At 39.2% G+C, this 22,127-nt stretch overlaps 2 protein-coding genes and 1 long non-coding RNA gene across 5 annotated transcripts; 2 read left to right on the forward strand and 1 right to left on the reverse strand.

Annotated features, from left to right (window-relative positions):
• Positions 1-167: 167 nt before the first annotated feature.
• On the forward strand, positions 168-7,338 carry nme2a (NME/NM23 nucleoside diphosphate kinase 2a). 2 transcript variants are annotated; one of them, XM_074619432.1, is made up of 5 exons: positions 168-294; positions 4,177-4,312; positions 6,369-6,470; positions 6,604-6,716; positions 6,882-7,338. In XM_074619432.1, exons 2-5 carry the CDS (start codon positions 4,181-4,183, stop codon positions 6,994-6,996), a joined length of 462 nt encoding a protein of 153 aa, XP_074475533.1. In that variant the 5' UTR covers positions 168-294; positions 4,177-4,180; the 3' UTR covers positions 6,997-7,338. The 2 variants fall into 2 exon arrangements, with proteins under 2 accessions (XP_074475533.1, XP_074475535.1); XM_074619434.1 differs by having other exon boundaries at positions 191-299.
• A 2,383-nt stretch (positions 7,339-9,721) lies between these two features.
• Positions 9,722-22,025, forward strand: LOC141758768 (uncharacterized). The gene is made up of 3 exons (XR_012591938.1): positions 9,722-10,375; positions 12,160-12,582; positions 21,886-22,025. It is a non-coding gene; the product is annotated as an uncharacterized LOC141758768 (long non-coding RNA).
• Positions 15,827-21,972, reverse strand: LOC141758767 (high-affinity choline transporter 1-like). Of its 2 annotated transcripts, XM_074620421.1 has the most exons (8): positions 21,787-21,970; positions 20,797-20,910; positions 18,574-18,729; positions 18,309-18,457; positions 18,074-18,217; positions 17,352-17,505; positions 16,994-17,208; positions 15,827-16,741 (listed from the first exon to the last, which is right to left on the reverse strand). In XM_074620421.1, exons 1-8 carry the CDS (start codon positions 21,968-21,970, stop codon positions 16,199-16,201), a joined length of 1,659 nt encoding a protein of 552 aa, XP_074476522.1. In that variant the 3' UTR covers positions 15,827-16,198. The 2 variants fall into 2 exon arrangements, with proteins under 2 accessions (XP_074476522.1, XP_074476523.1); XM_074620422.1 differs by lacking the exon at positions 20,797-20,910 and having other exon boundaries at positions 21,787-21,972.
• Positions 22,026-22,127: the final 102 nt, after the last annotated feature.

A 22,127-nucleotide genomic window follows, 5' to 3' on the forward strand; every position in this document is an offset into this window, starting at 1 on the left:
GATGTTTTTTTAAAAGAGAATGATGGATAAAAAAAGGATGATGTGGTTGTATGTGGTGTGTGGACTGTAACTGGAGTTAAATGTAATCATGGGTTAATCTACTGTTGAATCGAGAAACTTGACACTAATATACAAACCGCTTTTTTTTTTTTTTTTTTTTGACCCCAGTGTGTTGCCGTCGCGCCTGTCCCCGCCTCCTAGCTATAAAACGCGGCTGCGCACGCTCCATCGGTCTTCTCCCATGTCACCCGGAGCATCCACTACCTTTCACTCAGCCTAAGCCTCATTATCAAGGTAATGTGAGTGTATTTATCATCTTTTACTACTATGTGACGTCTGTATTAATATAAATACTCCCAGTTTACCCTCGTTTGCACGCTCGAGTTTGAAGTTTAGTGTGTATTTTAGGTGTGGTCGAGAGTTAACTTGGGTTTTTAGCACAACTTCTGCATAATACTGTGATTTCAGTAGTAACGTCACGTTAATAACTGGAGCTGTGAGGTAACGTTGTGGTTTTGTGGTGCTTCCTGACGCCTCCCTGACTCTGGAAGTGATTTCTTCTGCAGCAGCAGCGAACAAAAGACCATGTGGCTGTCTGTGTGTGCAGGCCTGGGCCTGTCATCTCCTCAGAGAACTGGATGTTCCCCCCGATCTGTGACTTATTCAAATTAATTTAATTGCTTCTGCATGTTGTGGGAGTTCCCAGTAATGAGGAGATAGCCTCAGGAGGACGATCCTCTCTTGTCTAGCCGGATCTGATTGTGTGTAAGATTAAAAGACCGGCTGTCAAATGCAGCCGGTCCAGACCAAACGTCACTGACATCACTGAGCTAAAGTGCATTCACAAAGCACATAAAAGCTGCTTGTATGTGTATTCGCTTATGAGCTGAAATAATAATGACATATAATCCTACATGCTAATAGCTATTCCTCAAATTTCATAGCTCATTCAGTCATTCACAAGCTGTATTAATGATAGTTTTAACTGTAAAAGGAGGACGTGGAACTCAACCTCAGACACCAAGAGCAAAGTCACTGTGTTGGTGAGTTCACTGCCCGTGGGAAACTACCACTTCACACTATGACTCCTACTTTCAATCAGCCAGGGTTGCATGTAAAGGCTCAAACTAGTGTAAAAAAAAATTCAGTTTGAGACAAAATTCTGAGAAATTTGCGTACTTTATCTGCACAACATGGAGATGCCTGTAATTTATTTTAATAGATTGATCGATCTGTAAGGGATGAACTAATTGAAAATACTTGCTTTCAATTGACTGCAATGGTTCACATGAGGTTAGAATTCAAAATACTGTCAAATATACCGTTTGAGATTTCGAAATGTATCACCCTACATCTACAATGACCTGAGAATTTTATCATATTTTCCTAAAGATTGATTTGCTCCAAGTGACAAATTGATGTTTAAAAATGCTTGATTTCCATTGACTACAATGGTTTACATTTACAGTTTGAGCTTAAATTCTGAAATTTACCACAGTACACCTACAGTGACTTAAATATTATCATTTCATTTTCATGAACATTGGAGCTTTATTTAAAGAGACTTTGCAGTAGCTGTGTACAGTACTATTTGCACTAAAACGTTTTGATGCACTGTGGGTTAAATTTTTGATAATTCAAAAATGTGGCTGGATGGTTTGTGGAGGACAGTCTGAAGATGCAGCAGAGCAAGTTTGGTGTCAATTGAGCAAAAACTGTGGGAGGAGATTAGTTTTACAGTTTTTGAGAAAAACAGTGATGGACTTCATAATTCCTGCCAGGTTGAAGCATCTGGACAGTCTGCTCTCTTTGGCCTACACGTACGGCTGATTTGTTATGAATTTTCAAAGTTTTAAACTTCGGTGTTTGGTGTAGCGCCATCGGGACTATTTGCCGGCAAAGCCAGTTGAGGAAGTGGGGACCGGCAGCATAGCCCTAATAAGAGAAGTAAATAGCCACAGGCTTAGGGAGTGGTCAATAAAGGAGAAGTTGATTTTGGATAACAGCAGTAGACCTAAATTAAAGTAATAATTTCTTATGCGAATATGGCTGTTTTGCAGATGTGTCACAATTTGTATGAAATTGTGCAGGATTTTACCCATCTAAGTCATGTCTGTCTAGCTCTGTCATATTCAGACTACGTTCATGTTTAAGATGCAAGCTATTGGGGTGATGGAACATCTTGTCAGTAGACTTCATTCTCCAAGGCTTATTTCCTTTAGGGCTGCCCTTGAGCAAAGTAATTCTTAGTCAACTAACATGTTTCTGTCAATTTATCGATTAGTTTTTTAATTGACAGAACTGCGTTCCTCCAAATAGAATCACACAAAAGCACCACTTTAAATCTTGTGTTTACCAAAGATGTGCTCATAAATTTCTTGGAAATAAGTCATTCAGCATGAAAAAAAAGCATAAAAATTGACTAAGAAGGGGAAGCCCTATTTCCATGCTAATCTCTAGGTTTTGGGCTTAATTCTTTAATTTGAATTCCCTTGTGGGAATCCCATCAGGTAATGCTGCTCAGTCAGCAGCACTGAGCTCTCAGCTGCACAGAAAAGTGATGACGGGCTCCAACTTGTGTTTTTTTGCATAAATGTAATTAAATGTAGGGCTGCAACTAGGTTAAGAATTGTCATTATCAAATGTGGTTATTTTTAAATTTAACTTTCTTTTACTGGCTGCAATTTCCATTTATTTTCTACTAGTTTCCTTGGAAGAACGATGTAATTTGGTTCTAATTATAGGGCAAATAAATAAATATTCATTAGTTATTCCTTATTGGAAACTCGCTACTTATGTGCACTGATGTAAGGCTGCAACTATCAATTAATTTTATTATGTACCAATTATGTTGTGATAATTTGGTCTGTAAAATGTCAGAAAAAGTGACATTCACATTATAATTTACCTGGGTTCAAGGAGATGACTGTTAACCATCATTTAAGCAGCTGGAACCTCAAATCCTTACATTTGAGCAGATGGAACCTCAAATAACTTTAGTTTCTATCAACTACATATACTAATAATAATAAATATATATAATTGACATGTTTTAACTCTAGACTTTATATGGTTCACAGACAATTGATTGGAAATAATGAATTGTAATTAGGGCTGTCAATCAATTAAAATAGTTAATTGTGAATAAGCACTTATTTTTTTCTGTTCAAAATGTACCTTAAAGAGAGGTTTGTCAAGTATTTAACACTTGTCAACATGGGAGTGGGAAAATATGCTGCTTTATGCATATATTTATTATTGGAAATCAATTAACAACACAAAACAATGACAGATATTGTCCAGAAACCCTCACAGGTACTGCATTTAGTATTAAAAAAATATGCTCAAATCATAACATGGCAAACTGCAGCCCAACAGACAACAGCTGTCAGTGTGTCAGTGTGCTGACTTGACTATGACTTGCCCCAAACTTCATGGAATTATCATAAAGTGGGCATGTCTGTAACTGGGAGACTCGTGGGTACCCATAGAACCCATTTTCATTGAGGTCAGAGGTCAAGGGACCCCTTTGAAAATGGCCATGCCAGTTTTTCCTTGCGAACATTTAGCGCAAGTTTGGAGTGTTATTTGACCTCCTTCCTGACAAGCTAGTATGGCAGAGTTGGATTCCTTAGGTTTTGTAGTGTCGTATGATGCCAGTATCTTCACTCAAGCTTTAAAACTGAGCCCGCCACAACCTAGATTAGTGCCGTTAAAACTAAGTTGAGTTTTCTTATTGTTGGCTTTGACAGCCTTAACTGTAGTAAATTATATGGAACACTTGTGTTGCCTTTTCATAGTTTTAGTCTATGAAATTTAGTTGCAGATTAATAATAATTTTCCTGTGACTTGCGTCATTGACATGGTCTGATTAGTGAAACTGACAGTTGAGTCTCTGTCCGGCGCATCATAGAAACAGCGTGAGGATAAGCCTCTACTCTGTGGGGCGGGGCTGGCAGTCAAAGCCACAGTAGTCCAGGTTGGGTGTTTGATGTTGTGAGCTGCACACCAGCTCGTGTCGTCTATGCATTCACTGTGCAATGGGGTCGGGGCCCTCCGCAGCTGGCCCCACCGCTAACGGCAACCACGAGACGTGAGTGACTCCAGGCTTGTCCCTCTTTGCAGATTGTACTTTATTCTCCCTTCATCCCCTTTTTTTCTTCTGCTTTGTTTCAGAATCATGTCCGACGAACAATTGGAGCGCACATTCATCGCCATCAAGCCCGATGGCGTGCAGAGGGGCATCATCGGAGAGGTCATCAAGAGGTTTGAGATGAAAGGCTTCAAACTCGTTGGCATGAAGATGCTCCATGTAAGTAAACTGTTATTTTTCTCTAGAAGGCTTATTGGCGGAGGGTTTTTTAAAATGAGCTGACAGTCGCTGGTATTATTTTGAACCATCTACAGGGTATGCACATGATCCTTTTGAGTGTGCAGTGTGACTGTTAAAAGCCTCTGGTGAGCTGATTAGCCTACTTGTCTATTCCTGACCGTGGCATAGATTAGCACCGAGGGTCGCATGTCTCCTGATCCTCTAACATCTGATCTTTGACCGTGTGGGATTCTGCTGTACCACGAAAACAAACCTGCCTTATGCAAGAATTACTGTAAAATATAACGTGTACAAAGAAAAAAAATGTCCCATTCCAGTTAACAGAGGTGAAGTAGATTAACCCTAACTGCTCAAATTAAACCCTGGTGTCAGTGAGGTTAGTGGTGCAGTCGGAAGTGAAATGAAATTGGGAGCAGAGTACAGTCTGGAGGAGGAGCACAGAAAGCTGGACTCATTATAGAATGCAGCGTCAAGTTGTGTTTTTAATCCTTATCTTGTTGAAGGCAAATCTCAAGTTATCAGAGCCCAAAATGTCTTCACACTTAATATCTGACCTTAAACAGAAATATACTGTTTATAATATACTTTATTATTAATTTGCTTAAATGACTAGCACACTGAATTGGTCAGATTTGTCTTTGTTCAGTATTGTTGCAGATATTTCAGCAGTAGTTGTCGTCCTGCAGTATGAGACCACAGTTATCTGCTTACAGGATTTCCTGGTTATTCAACTTGTGTGACCAGAGCCTTAACATTAGAGTGGGATGTATTGACCATGTGACCGAGGTTGTCGTGCCTGCTGTGAATAAATAGGATGTAGTACGGGAGGAGGGTCATGCCTCAGAGGCTTGTTGTTCAGTGTGTTAGGTTATTATATCATGATGGGGACAACACTCTAGCCAGTAAAGCTCTGTCATGAAAAGGGATTGGTACCGAAAACCCGGTAGTAAACGAGACCCATATTTTTTTTTTTTCAAGACCGTAGTATCTATGAGTTCAAACGTTAACAGTCCTGCTATCGGTTTTGTTTAGAAATTAAGAAAATAAATGTCCTATTTATTTAGGCTACATAAATGATATCTTGCAAAAACAGTCCAAAGCGCAGTTCTACTTCAGTCGAGACGATGCTTGTTGCCAAAAGTGCAACACGTCTTTTGCTTGTAAGGGCGGAAACACGAGCAATCTGTCAAAAACATGTAGCCTAGGTGCGGTGAGGTTCGGGCGAGGGCTGTGCGCGCGTACTTTGATCTTCAGCGTCGGGTGGCTCCGCAGTGCACACCACTTCCTTTTTATAGCATTGGGTTCAAATCTGAAATATTGCCAAATGGGTGCTTTTGCTTTTCGCTTTGCAGCAACTTGTCTTTCTCACGCGACCACCGTGTAACACCGATGACCGCGACAAGCCTAGCCCTGAATCATAAAAAATTAAATATATAATGGAACTTCTTGCAGTAATAGACCTACTGTATATGACAGAGTATGTTGACAGTGAAGCCCGTGGAGAAATGCACCGTTTTTCGACCGACTAGCTCGTAGTTCATCCCTCCTTACCTCATCCATCAACACATTATAGTTTATAATAGCGATTTGCTCAAAACGTGACCGTTTCTTATACTATAAATAACTATGTATTTATTTATTTTACATTTTAACTATCACATTATCAGTGATTTTGTTCAGAACAATGCTGTTGCAGTTCCTACTCGAATGTTACATTTATATATGACAGAAATAAAACAATGTTAGTTCTGTTATTAATTTTGCTGAATTTTTTGGGATGCCTTTTGCCCAAATTTAAAAATGTGTATAGCTCCATTGTGATGAACTCACAGGGATTTAATACTTCTGGAAGGTAACATGGGGCTGTAGCTTTGAAAAGTGAGTTGGCAGCCCCCCTGTGACCAAATGAATGCTAATACTAGCGGACACTATTGCTTTTGCAACATGGACAAATAATCAGTAAGCAGATCAGGCAATCGGAAATTTCCATTAAACACTAACGTCGGTATCTGTCTACATTGTGTCCTTGCTGCAGGCCTCTGAGGACCACCTGAGGAAGCACTACGACGACCTGAAGGACAGGCCATTCTTCCCTACCCTCATCAAGTACATGAACTCTGGTCCAGTGGTTGCCATGGTAAGAAGAGACCCAACAGATTGTATAAGAGTGTGGTGTGTCTTGTTGAACCAGAAAGGCTTAAACATGGAAGAAAAAAGGAAGAGCTAACAAAGCAGCTGGCCTCATCCCTCTGTTCTCTTGCGTATTCCAGGTGTGGGAGGGCAAGGGCGCGGTGAAGACAGGCAGGGTGATGCTGGGCGAGACCAACCCCGCTGATTCCAAGCCCGGAACTATCAGAGGAGACTTCTGCATCGACGTCAGCAAGTGAGTGCTTTTTATTTGACCTCCAAAGGAGAGCTAAACTTCCCGACACGGTATGCAAACAGCAGTCGGTAACCCTGATTTAACCTTTTTTGGGATATTAAATTTGGTTTTCTTTGGACTGAATTCTCTCGCGTTCTTATCATATCACTCTTTTCCTCGTCACAGGAACATCATCCACGGCAGTGACTCAGTGGCCAGTGCCCAGAAGGAGATCGGTCTGTGGTTCAAAGATGAAGAGCTGTCCACCTACACGAGCTGTGCCTTCGACTGGCTCTACTGAGCACTCTGGGTACCTGCAGCAGTCCTCACACTGGTCGCGACCAGTGAAACTTTTGCCTCATTTCCTGTCTTCTTTATCCATAGCCTAGAGGGGCGAAGAACTGACGTGAAGCTCTTCATGTCTCAGTCCTTGCAAACCCCCTCCTGCCCTCTTGTCGTCATACTGTACTTGGATCTGGGTCTATGCTGAGGTCCAGGTCTAGTCTCAGTTCATTCCTCAGCTCTATTCCTTTTTAGAAACATTCCATTCAATCCTTGAATGTACAGTTAATGACTTGAAACGGTCTTTGACTGTGTTTTGTTAAAGGTGATCTGCTTTCCAATAAAATGCACACGATACAAACGGGTCTCTTCATTCATTGGTGAGATTACACACACACAGCGCTAATGTACATGTGATCCTACGGTGCCCTGCTGAACTCCAACGGAAGGGATTAGTTATGCTAAGTTTATGAAGTGCTGGTTCATATCTGCTCCCAGGCAGGATTGGAGGGAGCTGTAATCTGAGATTAGGTGGTTTGCTTTCAGATCTGCTTTGTGCTGTGACCTCAGCAGGCTGGCAGGTGACCGTTGTGGGTTGAGTACCGGTTTTTAAAGTCTGTCCTCCGACTCCACCTTCTGCACAAAGAATGCACTTTTGTGTTCAGTCAAATTGGCAAATCAAGTAGGGACTTGGAAGAAGCCTCTTATTGGCTTCAGTTGAACTCGACTGCATTTTTTCCCCCCCCTCCTTTTCTGATGCATTTTTACACAAAACGAGAACTCAATTTTATTTTTCAATCTCAGTGTGTGGTCTTACGCCGAAACCGGGCAGTGGTGAAGTGTGGCTCGCCGCAATAATATTTTTCAGCGGCTGGGAGGTGTGTTTCAGGTGGGAAGAAATCAACACAGGTCAACATGTCCCAGGTTTACTGATAGGCTGCGGGTTCTCTGGCCGCACCAGCATGTATAATGATGGCAGCCAATAACACTTGCACATATGGGCAGTGGTGAATGTACATATAGGCAAATGTAGCTATACTGCAGTCAAAGTGCAAGAACCAAAAGTACTGATGCATCAATGTATTACTTTAATGTTGCAGCTGGTAAAAGGGGTGGCTCAAACGGTACTTTGCAGTACTTTATTAAATGTACTTAGTTATTTTTACACCACTGCATATAACCCAACCAGTGGGTACTGTTGCATTTGTTTGAGGGAAAAATGGACACAAATTACAACCATGAATTGTGTGATGCCGATCGCCAATATTGTCACTAACCAGTAAACTACCATCTGTAATAGACCGACTGGACAGGACACACCTTTACACTAAGTGCTATTTCTGCTGTAATGATGTAGCTCTAGGAAGAAATAAATGAGTGTTGTCTGTTCCACAGCCAAGCACGGATTACTGACTAATAAGGATTCCCCTAGGATTCTCCCTACCATCATAGTCTCATAGTCATGAAGTATGTATATAGATAGATAGAGATCAGCGGCATAGGCCATTTAGGCTGTTGCTGAGGGCGCCACCTTCTGGGGGGTGCTGGTCGACCTTTTTTTATGGCATACTTTACAATAACTTTATGACATTGTTTATGACATACTATACTATGACCTTTTATGGCATACTGTACTATAACTTTTTTTTACATTTTTGTTGTGGCATACTATACTATAACTTTTTATTTGATACTGCACTGACATTTTTTATTGCACCCTATACTATGACTTTTTATGGAATACTATACTATAATTTTTTATGGCATACTAAATTATGACATTTTTCATGGCATACTATACTTTAACTTTTTATGACGTTTCTATGGATCCTACCTGATTTTTTTACGACATTTTTTATGGCATAGTATACTATGATTTTTTTTGTGTAACATACTATACTATGAGTTTTTACGACACCTTTTATGGCATACTAATAACTTTTTTGACATTTTTGTTATGGCATACTATACTATAACTTTTTTATGCCATACTATACTATCACTTTTTATTTGATGCTACACTGACATTTTTTATTGCACCGTATATGATTTTTTATGGCATACTAAATTATGACTTAAATTTTTCATGGCATACTATACTTTAACTTTTTATGATATTTTTTATGGATCCTATCCGTTTTTTTGACATTTCTTTTGGCATAGTATGCTATGATTTTTTGTATGACATAAACTGAGTTTTTACAACATTTTTTTATGGCATATTATACTATAAAGTTTTTATGACATTGTTTATGTTTATACTATGACCTTTTATGACTTGTTTTATGCTATACGATACTATGATTTTTGATACTATGACATTTTTTTATGGCACACCATACCATGAATTATTTCATGGCATTTATTTATGGGATACTATACCATGATTTTTTTGTACTATAACTTTTTATGACTTTTTTTATGGATCCTATCTGATTTTTTTACACTGATTTTTTTATGACATACTATACTATGACTTTTTACAATTTTTTTTATGGCATACTATACTATAACGTTTTTATGACATTGTTTATGTTTTTACTATGTCCTTTTATGACTTTGTTTTATGATATACTATACTATGACTTTTTATGACATACATACAATGACATTTTTAAGGCATGTACTGTATATCAAGCAGCACTGAGCCCATACATAAGAAGGAGGTGCAAGTGCAAAATAAGAGATATAACTAAATAAAATGACATGACACTATGGGTTGGTTTTTCCTCCTGTCTTCCCCAATTTTTGGAGTCACCAGCCGCCACTGAGACACAGAGTTGAACTGTCATTAAATTGTGAGTATAAATGTTTAATTCATTCATAATTTGATTCTCACAAACCGTCGTTTTCGGTCACACGACGGGGTTACCATGGTTACACATCTCCAAACGGCAAGGAGACCCTCAGGACGTGACGACGTAAATTATAGTTCAGTGCGTCCGAAAAGATACACGATATTACTGTTTATTCACACAAAAGGTATGTTGAACGATAGCACACATATTGTAGTGCATAGTATGCGATTTGGGAAGAAGCCCCTACAGTTTATGAAATGACTCACGCACACGCTTGTACGTGTCGGTAAAAGTGATGGCAACGTGATGACGTCAGACGGAGGAACTGCCAATCATTCCAAACTTCTCATTTTGCATCTGAGTTTGACACGTGTTGTTGACACAGCCATTGCAAAACTTTGAACGCTGGAAAAGCTGAAAGGAAAAACGAAAAACACCTGTTGGAAAACTAACCTTTTTGACTTACTGTGGACCAGTGGATAATTACCATTAAGTTACTGGAGAAGAGGACAACTGGGAAGATGGCTGTTAGCCGCCCGAGGCCAGAACACCTGCTGCTGATTGGAGCCGCTGCAGGTGTGTCAGACAACGACAACAGAGGTAAGAAAATTTAATTTATGTCATTATTTAAGCTCTCTAAAAACCCCTTAAAGGTGTTTTCAGTACAAAAGGAATATATTTTGAGTTTAAAGGTAAAGAATTAAGTGGGCCTTAGTGGAAAAAAAAAAACCCACATTTGGTGAGAATAGCCACCTACACGACGTTTTGTCCTGGTTAAATCAGTATTTCATGTTTGGAATCTTTTGAATTTCCCGGGACAGGTGAAAAAAATGTCTTAAAGGTCCCATATTATAAAAAAGTGAGATTTTAATTTTTTTTTATTATAAAACAGTCCTATATAAATACTGTGAAAGTATCGAAACACTCAATCCATAGGGAAATACACAGCCCGTATTCAGAAACTCTGCATTTGAAACAAGCCGTCAGGATTTCTATCCATTTGTGATGTCAAAAATACACAATATTTAGACCCTTTACGCAGTTTTAAATGTAAACATTCTAAATGTGTCCCAGTTTATTCCTGGTTGCAGTGTAATGTGAATGTCATCAGCTGACAGGAAGTACACATGGACCCAAGCTGTTGCCTAGCAACGCAATTCTGTTGCAATTCCGTCAAAATGCGCTAAAACGGAGCGTTTCAGACAGAGGGTAAATACAGGCATATTCAGGCCGACAGTATGAGGAAAATTAAGTTTTTTTTTAACATTACAGCATGTAAACATGTTCTAGTAGAAACACAAAATACAAGTGTGAAGCTGAAAATGAGCATGATATGGGACCTTTAACAGTCATGTAGTGATTTGAAAACTCTATTTTTGTTTGAGGGTTTCCATTTTTGCAAATTTGGCGTCAAACTTTAGTCAAACAAAATAGCGACTGGGCTAATTTTAAAAAAATGCAAACATTTTTTTAATTTTCTTGAGCACCATGGAGACAGTGGAATTATAAGCTGACGTCACGCAGGTCGCATCGAAGCGCATGACGTTATAACTCTATAAACAAACCAGGCTGCTTCCAGAACTGAGTTTGCGTTGTTTAAAAGCAAAGCATCTTCTAGGAACCAACGCCCTCTCCTTTCCAATCTTTTTGGAAACACTACACGATCGCAATATGATTAGATACAGCAGAGTTGTGAGTTATTGTTTTGGCTGAATGTGATTGACCTGTGTCAACCAAATGATAGATTTTTTAGAAAAAGAAAAAGATTATTATGTGGAACTATGTTATGCAAATATGGATAAAGGAATAAAGGAAATTCTTCACTCACTTATGGTGATAGACATTACTGTTGACCGTAAATGTAACTAAATCTAACTGAATACAACCACTTCTTACCACCTACTTACTTCCTTTGGTGTCCTAATGCTTGTGAAATATATAATTTTGTACTACATTTCAGTGGAAAGTGACGGCACTGTGCAAGCCTGTGTTTTTACACACTGCTGCAATGAGCTATAGCCTTTTCAATGCTGTGCATAAATAGTCCTTTGGATGTCCTCTTTTATGCAATGCAGCCAATGTGATTTGAGTTTTGTTTTGGGGAGTCACTTCCAGAGATGAAAACCCTTCTAACCTGTTTCAAAGGATAGTGTGAAGACGATCCCCTCATAAAAGATCAATTGCCTTGCAATAATCTTCTTCCCCATGGTTGTATTTTAGTGCAATAATCTGAATAATGTCAAATAAAAGAAAATCTGTGCATAAAAGTACACCTCTGGTAGAAAGCTTATCATCACATTGAGCAATCGCAAAGCATTGTTCATGCGTATGTGTATTTATACAACAAACAATATTAATATGCATGTATGTACTTTTCCCCTCAGGTGGCTCCTCTCAGGATTTGGACGGCGTCGCTGAACGTGCTGAGGTGCTCCACGGCTGATCAGCGGCATCGACCTCCCTCTCTACATGTCCTCTGATGATGATGAGGTTGAAGATTCTGATGATTAGGATGGGAGTGTTTTTCAGTTTGAAGATGGTGAGGTCTAGCCACTCTCCTGTGATGAAGAGGACGAGGACAAAGAGACCCTGGACGTCTCCGGTTACGACACCATGGGCGACAAGGATGCTGATGACGGCAATGTCGGACTTGGCTCTCCTGTCATCCAGCGGTCCCCAAAGCAGCACTTTTGGCTGGCCAGGCGACGAGTGTTTCCTCCTGTTCCCGCTGGTCCACCTCCATCCTCCCCTCAACTGCTGGCTGCAGCTCCTCCACAAATAAGAGCAGCGAAGAGAGCCGGGAGCAGGTAAGTGCTCTCACTATCAGCAAGCAGATAAAGGTAAGGCGATTTATTCATTTCATTTTCATTTCAAAATTTATTTCGAACATGTAGAATACAAAAAAAAATTAAAGAAAAAATAAAGAGAATGATCATACCAACAAGTGGACAGTCAGAAACAAGTAGTATTTACATACAATGAAAAGCATAAAAAAATAAATTGTCAAACACTTGATGCCTTGATTTACATATTCGAAAAGGAATGAGAAGAAGTATAAACTTATTTAATCCCACATCTTCTCCCTAAGTCAATTATTAATTATTAACCAGCTTCCTTATTGAGCCATACATATACTCTAATTAAATTTTCCTAAATTTGTCTAACTAAAATTATTATTATTTATAATTATTCAAACTATAATTATTACCTTTAATATGTGTCATACAGAAATATAAACTAATTACTGATATAATTATCCTTATCAAAATATAATTTGTTATCAATCCAGAATACCAATTCATTACTTATAATATAACTTAATCAAAATACCAATTCATTACTTACATATTTAACTTAATCATATTGACTATTTGTTATCTTTTCTTATATGCGCATATTATTATTTATAATATACAAGTTACAATATTTAATAATTTGGTTCTCTGTTGTTCTTTGATGTTGTGCTTCAATTATTTTTTTTATTAAGTAGCTACTGTATATCTGATAGAGGTATGGTAATAATTAATACCATTAACAAAGTATTTTAACAAGTCTGAGCTGTGAGAACAATACCGGTCTCGTAAATACACTCGTACACACACTCATATAACCCGCTGTCTCAAGAGACAGGAGGCTACACATTTCATTCAAATAATATAAATATCTAAATAATCGATTTGATAGTACTTCCCATCTCTGCTGAGCAAGAGTTTCGTGCGAAAGAAATTAAAGAATTAAAAAGAATTAAAGAATTATAGACGTCTGTCGCAAACGAAATTTGTAAAAAAAAAAAAAGTTTTTAAAAATACATACCGGTGTTCGGACCGAGTAGCATAACTTCAAACTTCGGAGCTTCAGTTAGAATCATAGCTAGGCTACTTAGCGTTTAAAAGCCAGCAGGCAATCAGATGCAGAGTAGGGGTAGGTCTTAAGTACTGGCTCGAGGGATTATGTTTTCAGGTTGTCCGACCATCTGTACAAAAAGAAACTTATTCAAATTTGGCAAGACTCAAAGATGAACTTATTAGATTTTGGTGGTCACTGATCAATTGTCAAGGTCACTGTGACCTCATGTCCGTCCGATTCTAGTGAACATGATACATCAGTAATGCCTTGAGGGAATTTCATCAAGTTTGCCACAAATGTCCATTGGGACACAAGGGTGAACTAGACTGAACTGATTTTGGTGGTCAAAGGTCAAGGTCACTGTGACCCCACAAAACACGTTTTTGGCATAACCCAAATTCATATGTTAATTATGACAATTTAATGCAAATGTCTAACAGGGTCAAATAATGAAGTGATGAAACTTTAGACTGACATGGATGTAAATTGCTAGGTGTAGGCATACAACGCAAGGCGGGATTCTAGTTTTTGACATACTATAGTAAGTTTTTTATTACGTACTATATTATGACGTTTTTATGACTTTTTATGACATACTATATCATGACTTTATGACTTTTTATGACATGCTATACTATGACTTTTTATGGCATACGATACTATGACTTTTTCATTACACACTATACTATGACGTTTTATGACTTTTTATGACCTACTCCAATATGACTTTATATGACTTTTTATGACACACTATACTATGATGTTTTATGACTTTTTATAACCTACTCTAATATGACTTTATATGACTTTTTATGACATGCTATACTATGACTTTTTTTTATTCCATACTCTGACGTTTTTATGACATACTATGGCTTTTTATATTGTATTATTGTATGACTTTTTTATGAAATACTACAGTATACAGTGACTTTGACTTACTATACTGTGACTTTATGGCATACTATACTATGACTTTTATGACATACCATGCTATGAATTGTATGACTTCTATATATACTATGGCTTTTTTTATTGCAAACTATACTATGACATTTATGACATACTCAGACTTTTTATGATATACAACACTATGACTTTTTATGACATATTATAGTATGACTTTTTGTGAAATACTATACTGTAACTTTGAATTACTATACTATGACTTTATGGCATACTGTACTATGCATTTTATGACATTATGTTATGACTTTTTATGACATAATGTACTATGACTCTTTTATGACATACTGTACAATGACTTTTTAGGACATACTATAATATACATTTTTGTGACATACAATACTATGACTTTTTATGTCATATTATAGTATGACTTTTTTGTGAAATACTATACTGTGACTTTGAATTACTATACTATGACTTAACGGTATATTATACTATGACTTTATGACATATTGTGTTATTCATTTTTATGACATACTATACTATGACTTTTTTATGACATACTATACTGTGACTTATTATGGTATACTATACTTTGACTTTGTGACTTACAATACTGTGACTTTTATGGCATGTTATAGTATGACTTTTTTATGACCTACTGTACTGGGACTTTATGACTTGCTATACTATGACTTTATATGACATACAATACTATGACTTTTTATGACTTACTGTACTATTGCTTTTTATGGTATACTATACTGACTTTTTTATGACATACTATAATGTGACTTTTCACAGCATACTATACTATGACTTTCATGGCATACTATACAGACTATACTATATAACTAAAGTGAGAGCTGTGTTCGTATACTCGGTACAAAGTCAAACACATTTCCGGTTGGTGTTGGCCTCCGCATGGGTTGTCCCTTGTCACCGATCCTGTTTGTGATTTTCATGGACAAGATCTCAAGATGCAACCGGAAGGAGGAGAGTATCCGGTTTGGGGACCTCAGTATTGCATCTCTGCTTTTTGCAGATGATGTGGTTCTGTTGGTTTCAGCACACACTGTGGCGGTTTGCAGCCGAGTGTGAAGCGGTCGGGATGAGAGTCACTTGTGTCATGTAAAACTAGAGGGCTCCTGTGCTGTAAGAGATAAGTAGAGTACTCCTTTTTAAAATTATTACATTATGCGCTGAATTTATTACATATTCAACTTATTATTTTGCCAAGTTTATAATGTGATAATGTTCTCACAATGTAATAAGTTATTACATTATGAACAAAGCTGTTATTTCGTTATGCGCTCAAGGTTTTATTACATTATGTGCTGATTATTACATTATGAGCTTTTATTACATTTAAGTTATTACGTTATGAGTTGCTACAGATAGACCCCCTGTACCCCCCTAGAAAAGACAAAAATGGGTCTATGAAAAAGAGGGGTGGAGTTGAAAAAAGTTAAGGAAATCCCATTAAAGACACTAACTTCAGATACATAACACCAATTATCATTTGCATACCCAAAATACTGTAATGTTTAATAAGTATTTTATGCAAATCATTTGCTTCTCTAATAATAATGAGCAACAACCAATTACGACAAGCTTGTCACTGTAACCCTACAATTATATCAATGAATATGAATATGAAAAAGATACTTAGCATTTTGTATCCAGCATTGGTTCAGAGGCATATTTATCATTTTCATCAGTTTCATTACTATCACCCTGTCTGGCACCATCTGCTGGTGTTGGTGCTCCCTGTGATTTCACCTTGAACACATCCAACCTCTCAGGAAGGATCCCCTTGTTAAACAGGAGTGAGGCAACATATGAAAACATCAGAATGGAGGCCAGAGCAGACAGCATGCAAAAGGTCTTGAAAGGCCAGCGCTGAATATAAACACCATCCTCTAAAATGCAACCTGGGAATTGCAGGATCACAGGGAGGCCAAACAACGGCTCCCCACACAACAGTCTCATCACCACTGCAACAAGGTAGCCTGTGATCGCCCCGTAACCGTTGGAAACCTCAATGAAGAGGACGCAGATCAGTTGGGGGAATAAAATGGTGTAAGCCAGGTCTGAGCCCAGGATATAAAACACCATAATGCCGCTGTCCAGGTAGGTGAGGGATATTCCCACAAGTCCTGCAACCACTATGGAGAGACGAATCACCCACTGCAGTTCTCTATCTGATGCCTAGAAAGCAGAGAACATAAAACTTGAGTATTTCATCATCAATGAAATATCTGTGGATGATATATACAGAAGAAAATGCAAAGTAGCTGATGTGTTCATCTTATGAAATACTCGAGGAGCAGTCAATACATGCTTACTTTACAAAACGGAGGGGGATTGGTAACAGCAAAGTGAGACCCAGTGAAAAGGTGATGAGAGAAGAGTTAGCAAAAATAGTAAAACACATCAACACTCCTGTTCATTGTACTTCACCTGACTCCTGAGGGTCTGGTAGATATTGGTGGTGAAGATGGTGGTTACAGACAAAAGGACAGAGTCAGCAGATGACATCACTGCAGCAGCAAGAGCTCCGATGCCAAAAGCAGAAATGTAGGTTGGGGTTAAATTCTGAAGGGTGATGGGCAACACCATGGCCACCTCCCCGCGCTCATATGGAGAAGGAGAACCATATGAGGTGGAGTTCCAGTCTGAAATATAGATAACAATAAATGCTGATTTACTAATAATGTTGGAGAGAGGCCCCCTAACAATATCTTTTAACACCGAACAATATGGCCACTACGATTACCCTGACATGATAGATTCCCAACAAGTAAACTGTCAAGATTACCTGTTGATGATGCAACAGCTCCAATCAGTGTAGATGGGATTCCAACAATGATGACGGCTCCTGCTGCTATAAAACACATGATTCTGGCTGTGGACGTGGAGCTGGAGGAGAGTGTCCTTTGATGGAAATCCTGAATGGCCATACTGCCCAAAGTCTAGAAAATGAAAAATTGTGAGACAAATGAAGATAAAAAAAATCAATGCATTGCAAAATTACAATATGCACTTGACTATGGTAAATAGCTATGTTCATCATCATGTTTAGCTCCATGTAAGTGTCTTTGAGATTTGTTTAAAACTTGAGCATCACTAGGGACATTTATAGCTTTTTCATTTAAAATTTTTCAACAATTTTGGCTGTGTTAATGCATGTGACATACATTTTGGCTGGGAGTTTTTTTATTTTGGAAGTTCAACCTCGGCTCCTATAATAAATCTAGTATAAACAGTGTAGCCAAAATACAGACACTCAGACAGTTAAGGACAAAAATGTCCCCACGGAAACTCATTAAAACTACAATTTTTGATCCCACGGCCATTACACCATAAAATCATGCATTCTTTTATATCAGATCGTTCAATCTTGAGCCCTGGCTTCAAAATTGTAGCTTTTACTGTTTTCCACCAGTTTGAGCAATTTGAATCTAAAATGGCTTTATGAAAAAACAATGTGGTCAAAAAGGGACATTTTACACAGATATACTGTAATTGTATTCATCTTACCATCACTAGAAAAGTATCAATCCATCTCCCGACTTTATCAGACTCAAGCTGGCCAAGCCAGGAGGCCTGATAGGTGTGGTTAAATGCTGTTTTAGTGATGTCAGTATCAACGTCACTTGTCAGAACAAAAGGGACACACAGCCACTGTGAAAAGAGCAAATCAATCAGGAAAATCTAAATATAGAAGAATACTTCTGAAACACATCATCTTTAAGTTTCATTGTGTAAAACTCACCAAGCCAAGAAACACCAGTGAAATCTGGATGACATCAGTGTAAGCAACTGAATAGAGACCTCCAAGAACAGTGTAGATGATTGCCACCACAGCAGAGATCCAGACACAAACACTAAAGGGCAGATCCAAAACCACACTCATGGTTGCTCCTGTAGCATACATGTAGTATACAGGTACAAAGAATATAGAAAAAGTATGAATGAGAAAATGGATGAGGGAGTCAGAAAGGGAATGTGTTAATATGAGTGTACTTGTACGTATGTACCCAAGGAAGTCAGCGATGTAGGAATCCAGACAAGTTCAGTTACGACTGGAACAATGGCAAGAAACGCAGTCAGTGCTTTTCCATACTTCCTCTGAAATGGATCCATCATACTGACGTAATTGTTCTCCCTCATTGGCTTCGCAAAGAACAGTCCACCTTTTAAACGGATGAAAATGTAAGAAAGGTACGGTAGCTGAGAACGGTCAAACGAATGCAAAAGCCACAACACAAATTGTGAAACATGCATTCATTCTACCCTTCTCAGCCACCGTACAAACTACACCTGCTACGTTGTAAAAGTGAAAGCAAAACTTAAAACAACACGTTGTGAAAACTGAATGAAACGTTGCGTTTTGAACACAAACAAAACAGCTTCCCTAGGCTTGAGCAAGGGCTTGAGCAACACAACTTATTAGTTAAGTTTAGGGAAAAGGTTGTGTTTTGGCTTAAAATAACTATGTTTCTAAAGTGAAAGTGAAACTTAATGTTGTGAACAAAAAGACAACAACATGTGAACACAAAGAAAACAATACGTTGTTAGTTTTACACAGGTGGCAGTTCTGAAAAGGAAGCCAATGTTGCTTAGTCCAGCCACCCTACGAAGGAAACTCATTTCGTCGCATGTATCCGTTATCTCATTATTTTGGTCACTACCCAAAGCTCATGACCATAGGTGAGGGTTGGAACGTAGAATCAGGGCTTCCAGCTCAGCTCCCTCTTCACCACAATGGTACGGTACAGCACCCGCATAACTGCATACGCCGAACCGCCTGTCCATCTCCCGCTCCATTTTACCCTCACTCGTGAAAAAGACCCTGATGTACTTAAACTCCCTCGCTTGGGGCAGTGACTCACTCCCAACCCAGAGGGAGCAATCCACCATTTTCCGGCAGAGAACCATGGCCTCAGACTTGGAGGTACTGACTCTCATTTCGACCGCTTCACACTCATCTGCAAACCACCCCAGTGCGTGGTGAAGGTCATGGTCTGATGAAGCCAACAGAACCACAATATCTGCAAAGAGCAGAGATGCAATTCTGAGTTCACAAACTGGACACTCTCCTACCCCCGGTTGCGCCTTGAGATCCTGTCTTTGAAAATCACAAACAGGATTGGTGACAAGGGACAACCCTGGCGGAGGCCAACACCCACAGGAAACGTGTTTGACTTTGTGCCGAGTATACAGATGCAGCTCTCACTTTAGTTATATAAGGACCGAATGGTTCATAATAACAACCCTGGTAACCTGTATTCCCGCAGTACCCCCCACAAAACTCCCCTGGGGACACGGTCGTAAGCTTTTTCCAAGTCCACAAAACACATGTAGACTGGATGGGCAAACTCCCATGACCCACCAACAGCTCTGCAAGGGTAAAGAGCTGGTCCACTGTTGCACGGCCAGGACAAAATCTGCATTGTTACTCCTGGAGTTGTTACTCATGTTCGACAATCGGTTGGAGCCTCCTTTCCAGCACCCTAGAATAAACTTTCCACACACCCTCCGGTAATAAGCACACCCTCCGGTCCCCCTTTATAAAAATGGGAGCCACCACCCTGGTCTGCCATTCCACAGGCACTGTCCCCGAGCTCCATGCGACACTGAAGAGACTTGTCAGCCAAGACAGTCCAACAATGTCCAGAGCCTTCAGCATCTCAGGGCGAATCTCATCTACTCTCAGCGCCTTGCTGCTGAGGTGCTTTTTGACTACCTCAGCGACCTCTGCCAAGGATATGGACAAGCCTTCCCCCAAGTCTTCAAACTCTGCCTCCTCTACAGAGGACGTGTTGGTCGGGTTCAGGAGTTCCTCAAAGTGCTATTTCTTTCTTTATTTTATTTACTTAAAGGTGCTAAATGCAAGATTGGGAGCATTTCTATTGCCTCTGCATGGCTCTCAATATGGCAACAGCGAGCTAATAGTGTAAACAATGGTAAAAGTGCTGACAGAGCTAACAATGTTAACCTAAGGGTGGGCGCTACGCTTCCGTGACAGCATTAACCTCTGCTATGAGAGCAATGCAGAGCGGCCGCTGTGAGATAGCCAGTCGGGCACGCTCAAATGCACAAACATGCACTAAAAACACTCTCTGCTGGCCCAGCTATGTCAACAAAGCACAGAGAAGCTCAGATTACAACACACACAGAGGTAGAGAGACTTCATTCTCTGTTCAGGTAGACATTAATCCACTATATCTTAAATAGTTTTATATTGAAGAGAGACTTACCGATGATAAAGGAAATTGACGATTGCAGAGGCGTAAGAGCCCAGATTAGACCCCTGGTGGGATCATAAACCGACTCTGCAGTTCCAAGGATAAAGCCACCTCCAACCCAAGTAGCTGCAGTAGAAAAATACATACACATAGATGCATAATTGGGGTTGTATCATTAATATGGGGTGTGGTGAATGTTACGGCCTCTCAAAAAAACAAAAGAGAGTCTCTGGAGAGACCGAAGCATATGAAAGGACGCCAATAGACAGTTATGTGAAAATAATACCATCAATTTATTTTAAATCAGGACAAAAATAACTATCAAAAATGCAAATGAGCAAACAAAGGGTTGGAGATCCTGGTTAAATGAACAAAAGAAGGGGAAGTCGCCTGGCCAGCCACGCCGTGAGCCGTCGCACCCAGCTTATCCCTCTAAACTCAAAAAGTGACTAACTTAAACTTATATCATGAAAACTTAACTACCAGGGATCTCCAGCCCAAAATCAAAGTCACAAACTAAATGCTGGGAAAAAAAGTCATCTGAGATCAAAAACAACGAAACAATGGAGACGGAAGTCTCCCCAGCAGTGCTGCCAGCTGGTAGCCTGAGTGCCAGTGAGTGTGCGCCATTACGCACTGTACCTCCGCCTTTTTCTTCCCTCCCTTAATTAGTGCACCGTCTCAGGTGATCCTCCTGAAAAATAATTACGTCAGAAGGGAGAGGAGAGCGCTAAACAAAAACACGCCCACAACAGTGTGCCCTGTGGCACATTAAGGCCCACACATAACACTGAAAAAAAAATGCACTGTAATTATTGAAAGGGCATCTGACCTATTTACTCTAACGTCTTTACCATAATATCACAAATGTTTCCATCAACCTTATGGCATAGGACAATAGAAAAGACTAGAGATTATACAGGCACATTAGAATAATAATGAATAAAAAACACTCAATGAGGACACTTATTGTCTATTTGAAATAATCAAGCTAAAACTCACCCGTCATTGTGAAGACTCCCACTATCAAGCTGACACTTCGGTTAGCCAGAAAAGAAAACTCTAACCTTCCACCTTGTGTGTTTTTCTCCATCTTCTTAGATTTTACAGATGCCCAGATGCCGATTCCCAACACAAGCAAGTAGAATGCTACCATCATTATCACACCTGGTATATGGAGAGCCATTGTTGACTAAAACTATGAAAGTGACTGTCAGTTTACTTCTCCAGCTGGTTGTTTAAATTACACGTCCTCTGTGCAGTTTTTATGAGTTTAATATAAACTAGATGAACTGGTTCTATTTCCTTCTTCCTGACTGCCAGAGGCTTTTTTAACACTGGAT

Source organism: Sebastes fasciatus, chromosome 20 (assembly GCF_043250625.1).
Source record: "Sebastes fasciatus isolate fSebFas1 chromosome 20, fSebFas1.pri, whole genome shotgun sequence".
In the NCBI taxonomy this organism is placed as follows: Eukaryota; Metazoa; Chordata; class Actinopteri; order Perciformes; family Sebastidae; genus Sebastes; species Sebastes fasciatus.

Bases quoted from the DNA above. Each gene is read 5' to 3' on its own strand.
- nme2a (XM_074619432.1), top strand. From the start codon at position 4,181: ATGTCCGACGAACAATTGGAGCGCACATTCATCGCCATCAAGCCCGAT. The intron at 4,313-6,368 runs GTAAGTAAACTG...TCCTTGCTGCAG, and splicing joins TTGGCATGAAGATGCTCCAT to GCCTCTGAGGACCACCTGAG. The intron at 6,471-6,603 runs GTAAGAAGAGAC...TGCGTATTCCAG, and splicing joins CTGGTCCAGTGGTTGCCATG to GTGTGGGAGGGCAAGGGCGC.
- LOC141758767 (XM_074620421.1), bottom strand. From the start codon at position 21,970: ATGGCTCTCCATATACCAGGTGTGATAATGATGGTAGCATTCTACTTG. The intron at 18,730-20,796 runs GTAAGTCTCTCT...TCCGTTTAAAAG, and splicing joins GTCAATTTCCTTTATCATCG to GTGGACTGTTCTTTGCGAAG. The intron at 16,742-16,993 runs GTGAAGTACAAT...TCTGCTTTCTAG, and splicing joins ACCAGACCCTCAGGAGTCAG to GCATCAGATAGAGAACTGCA.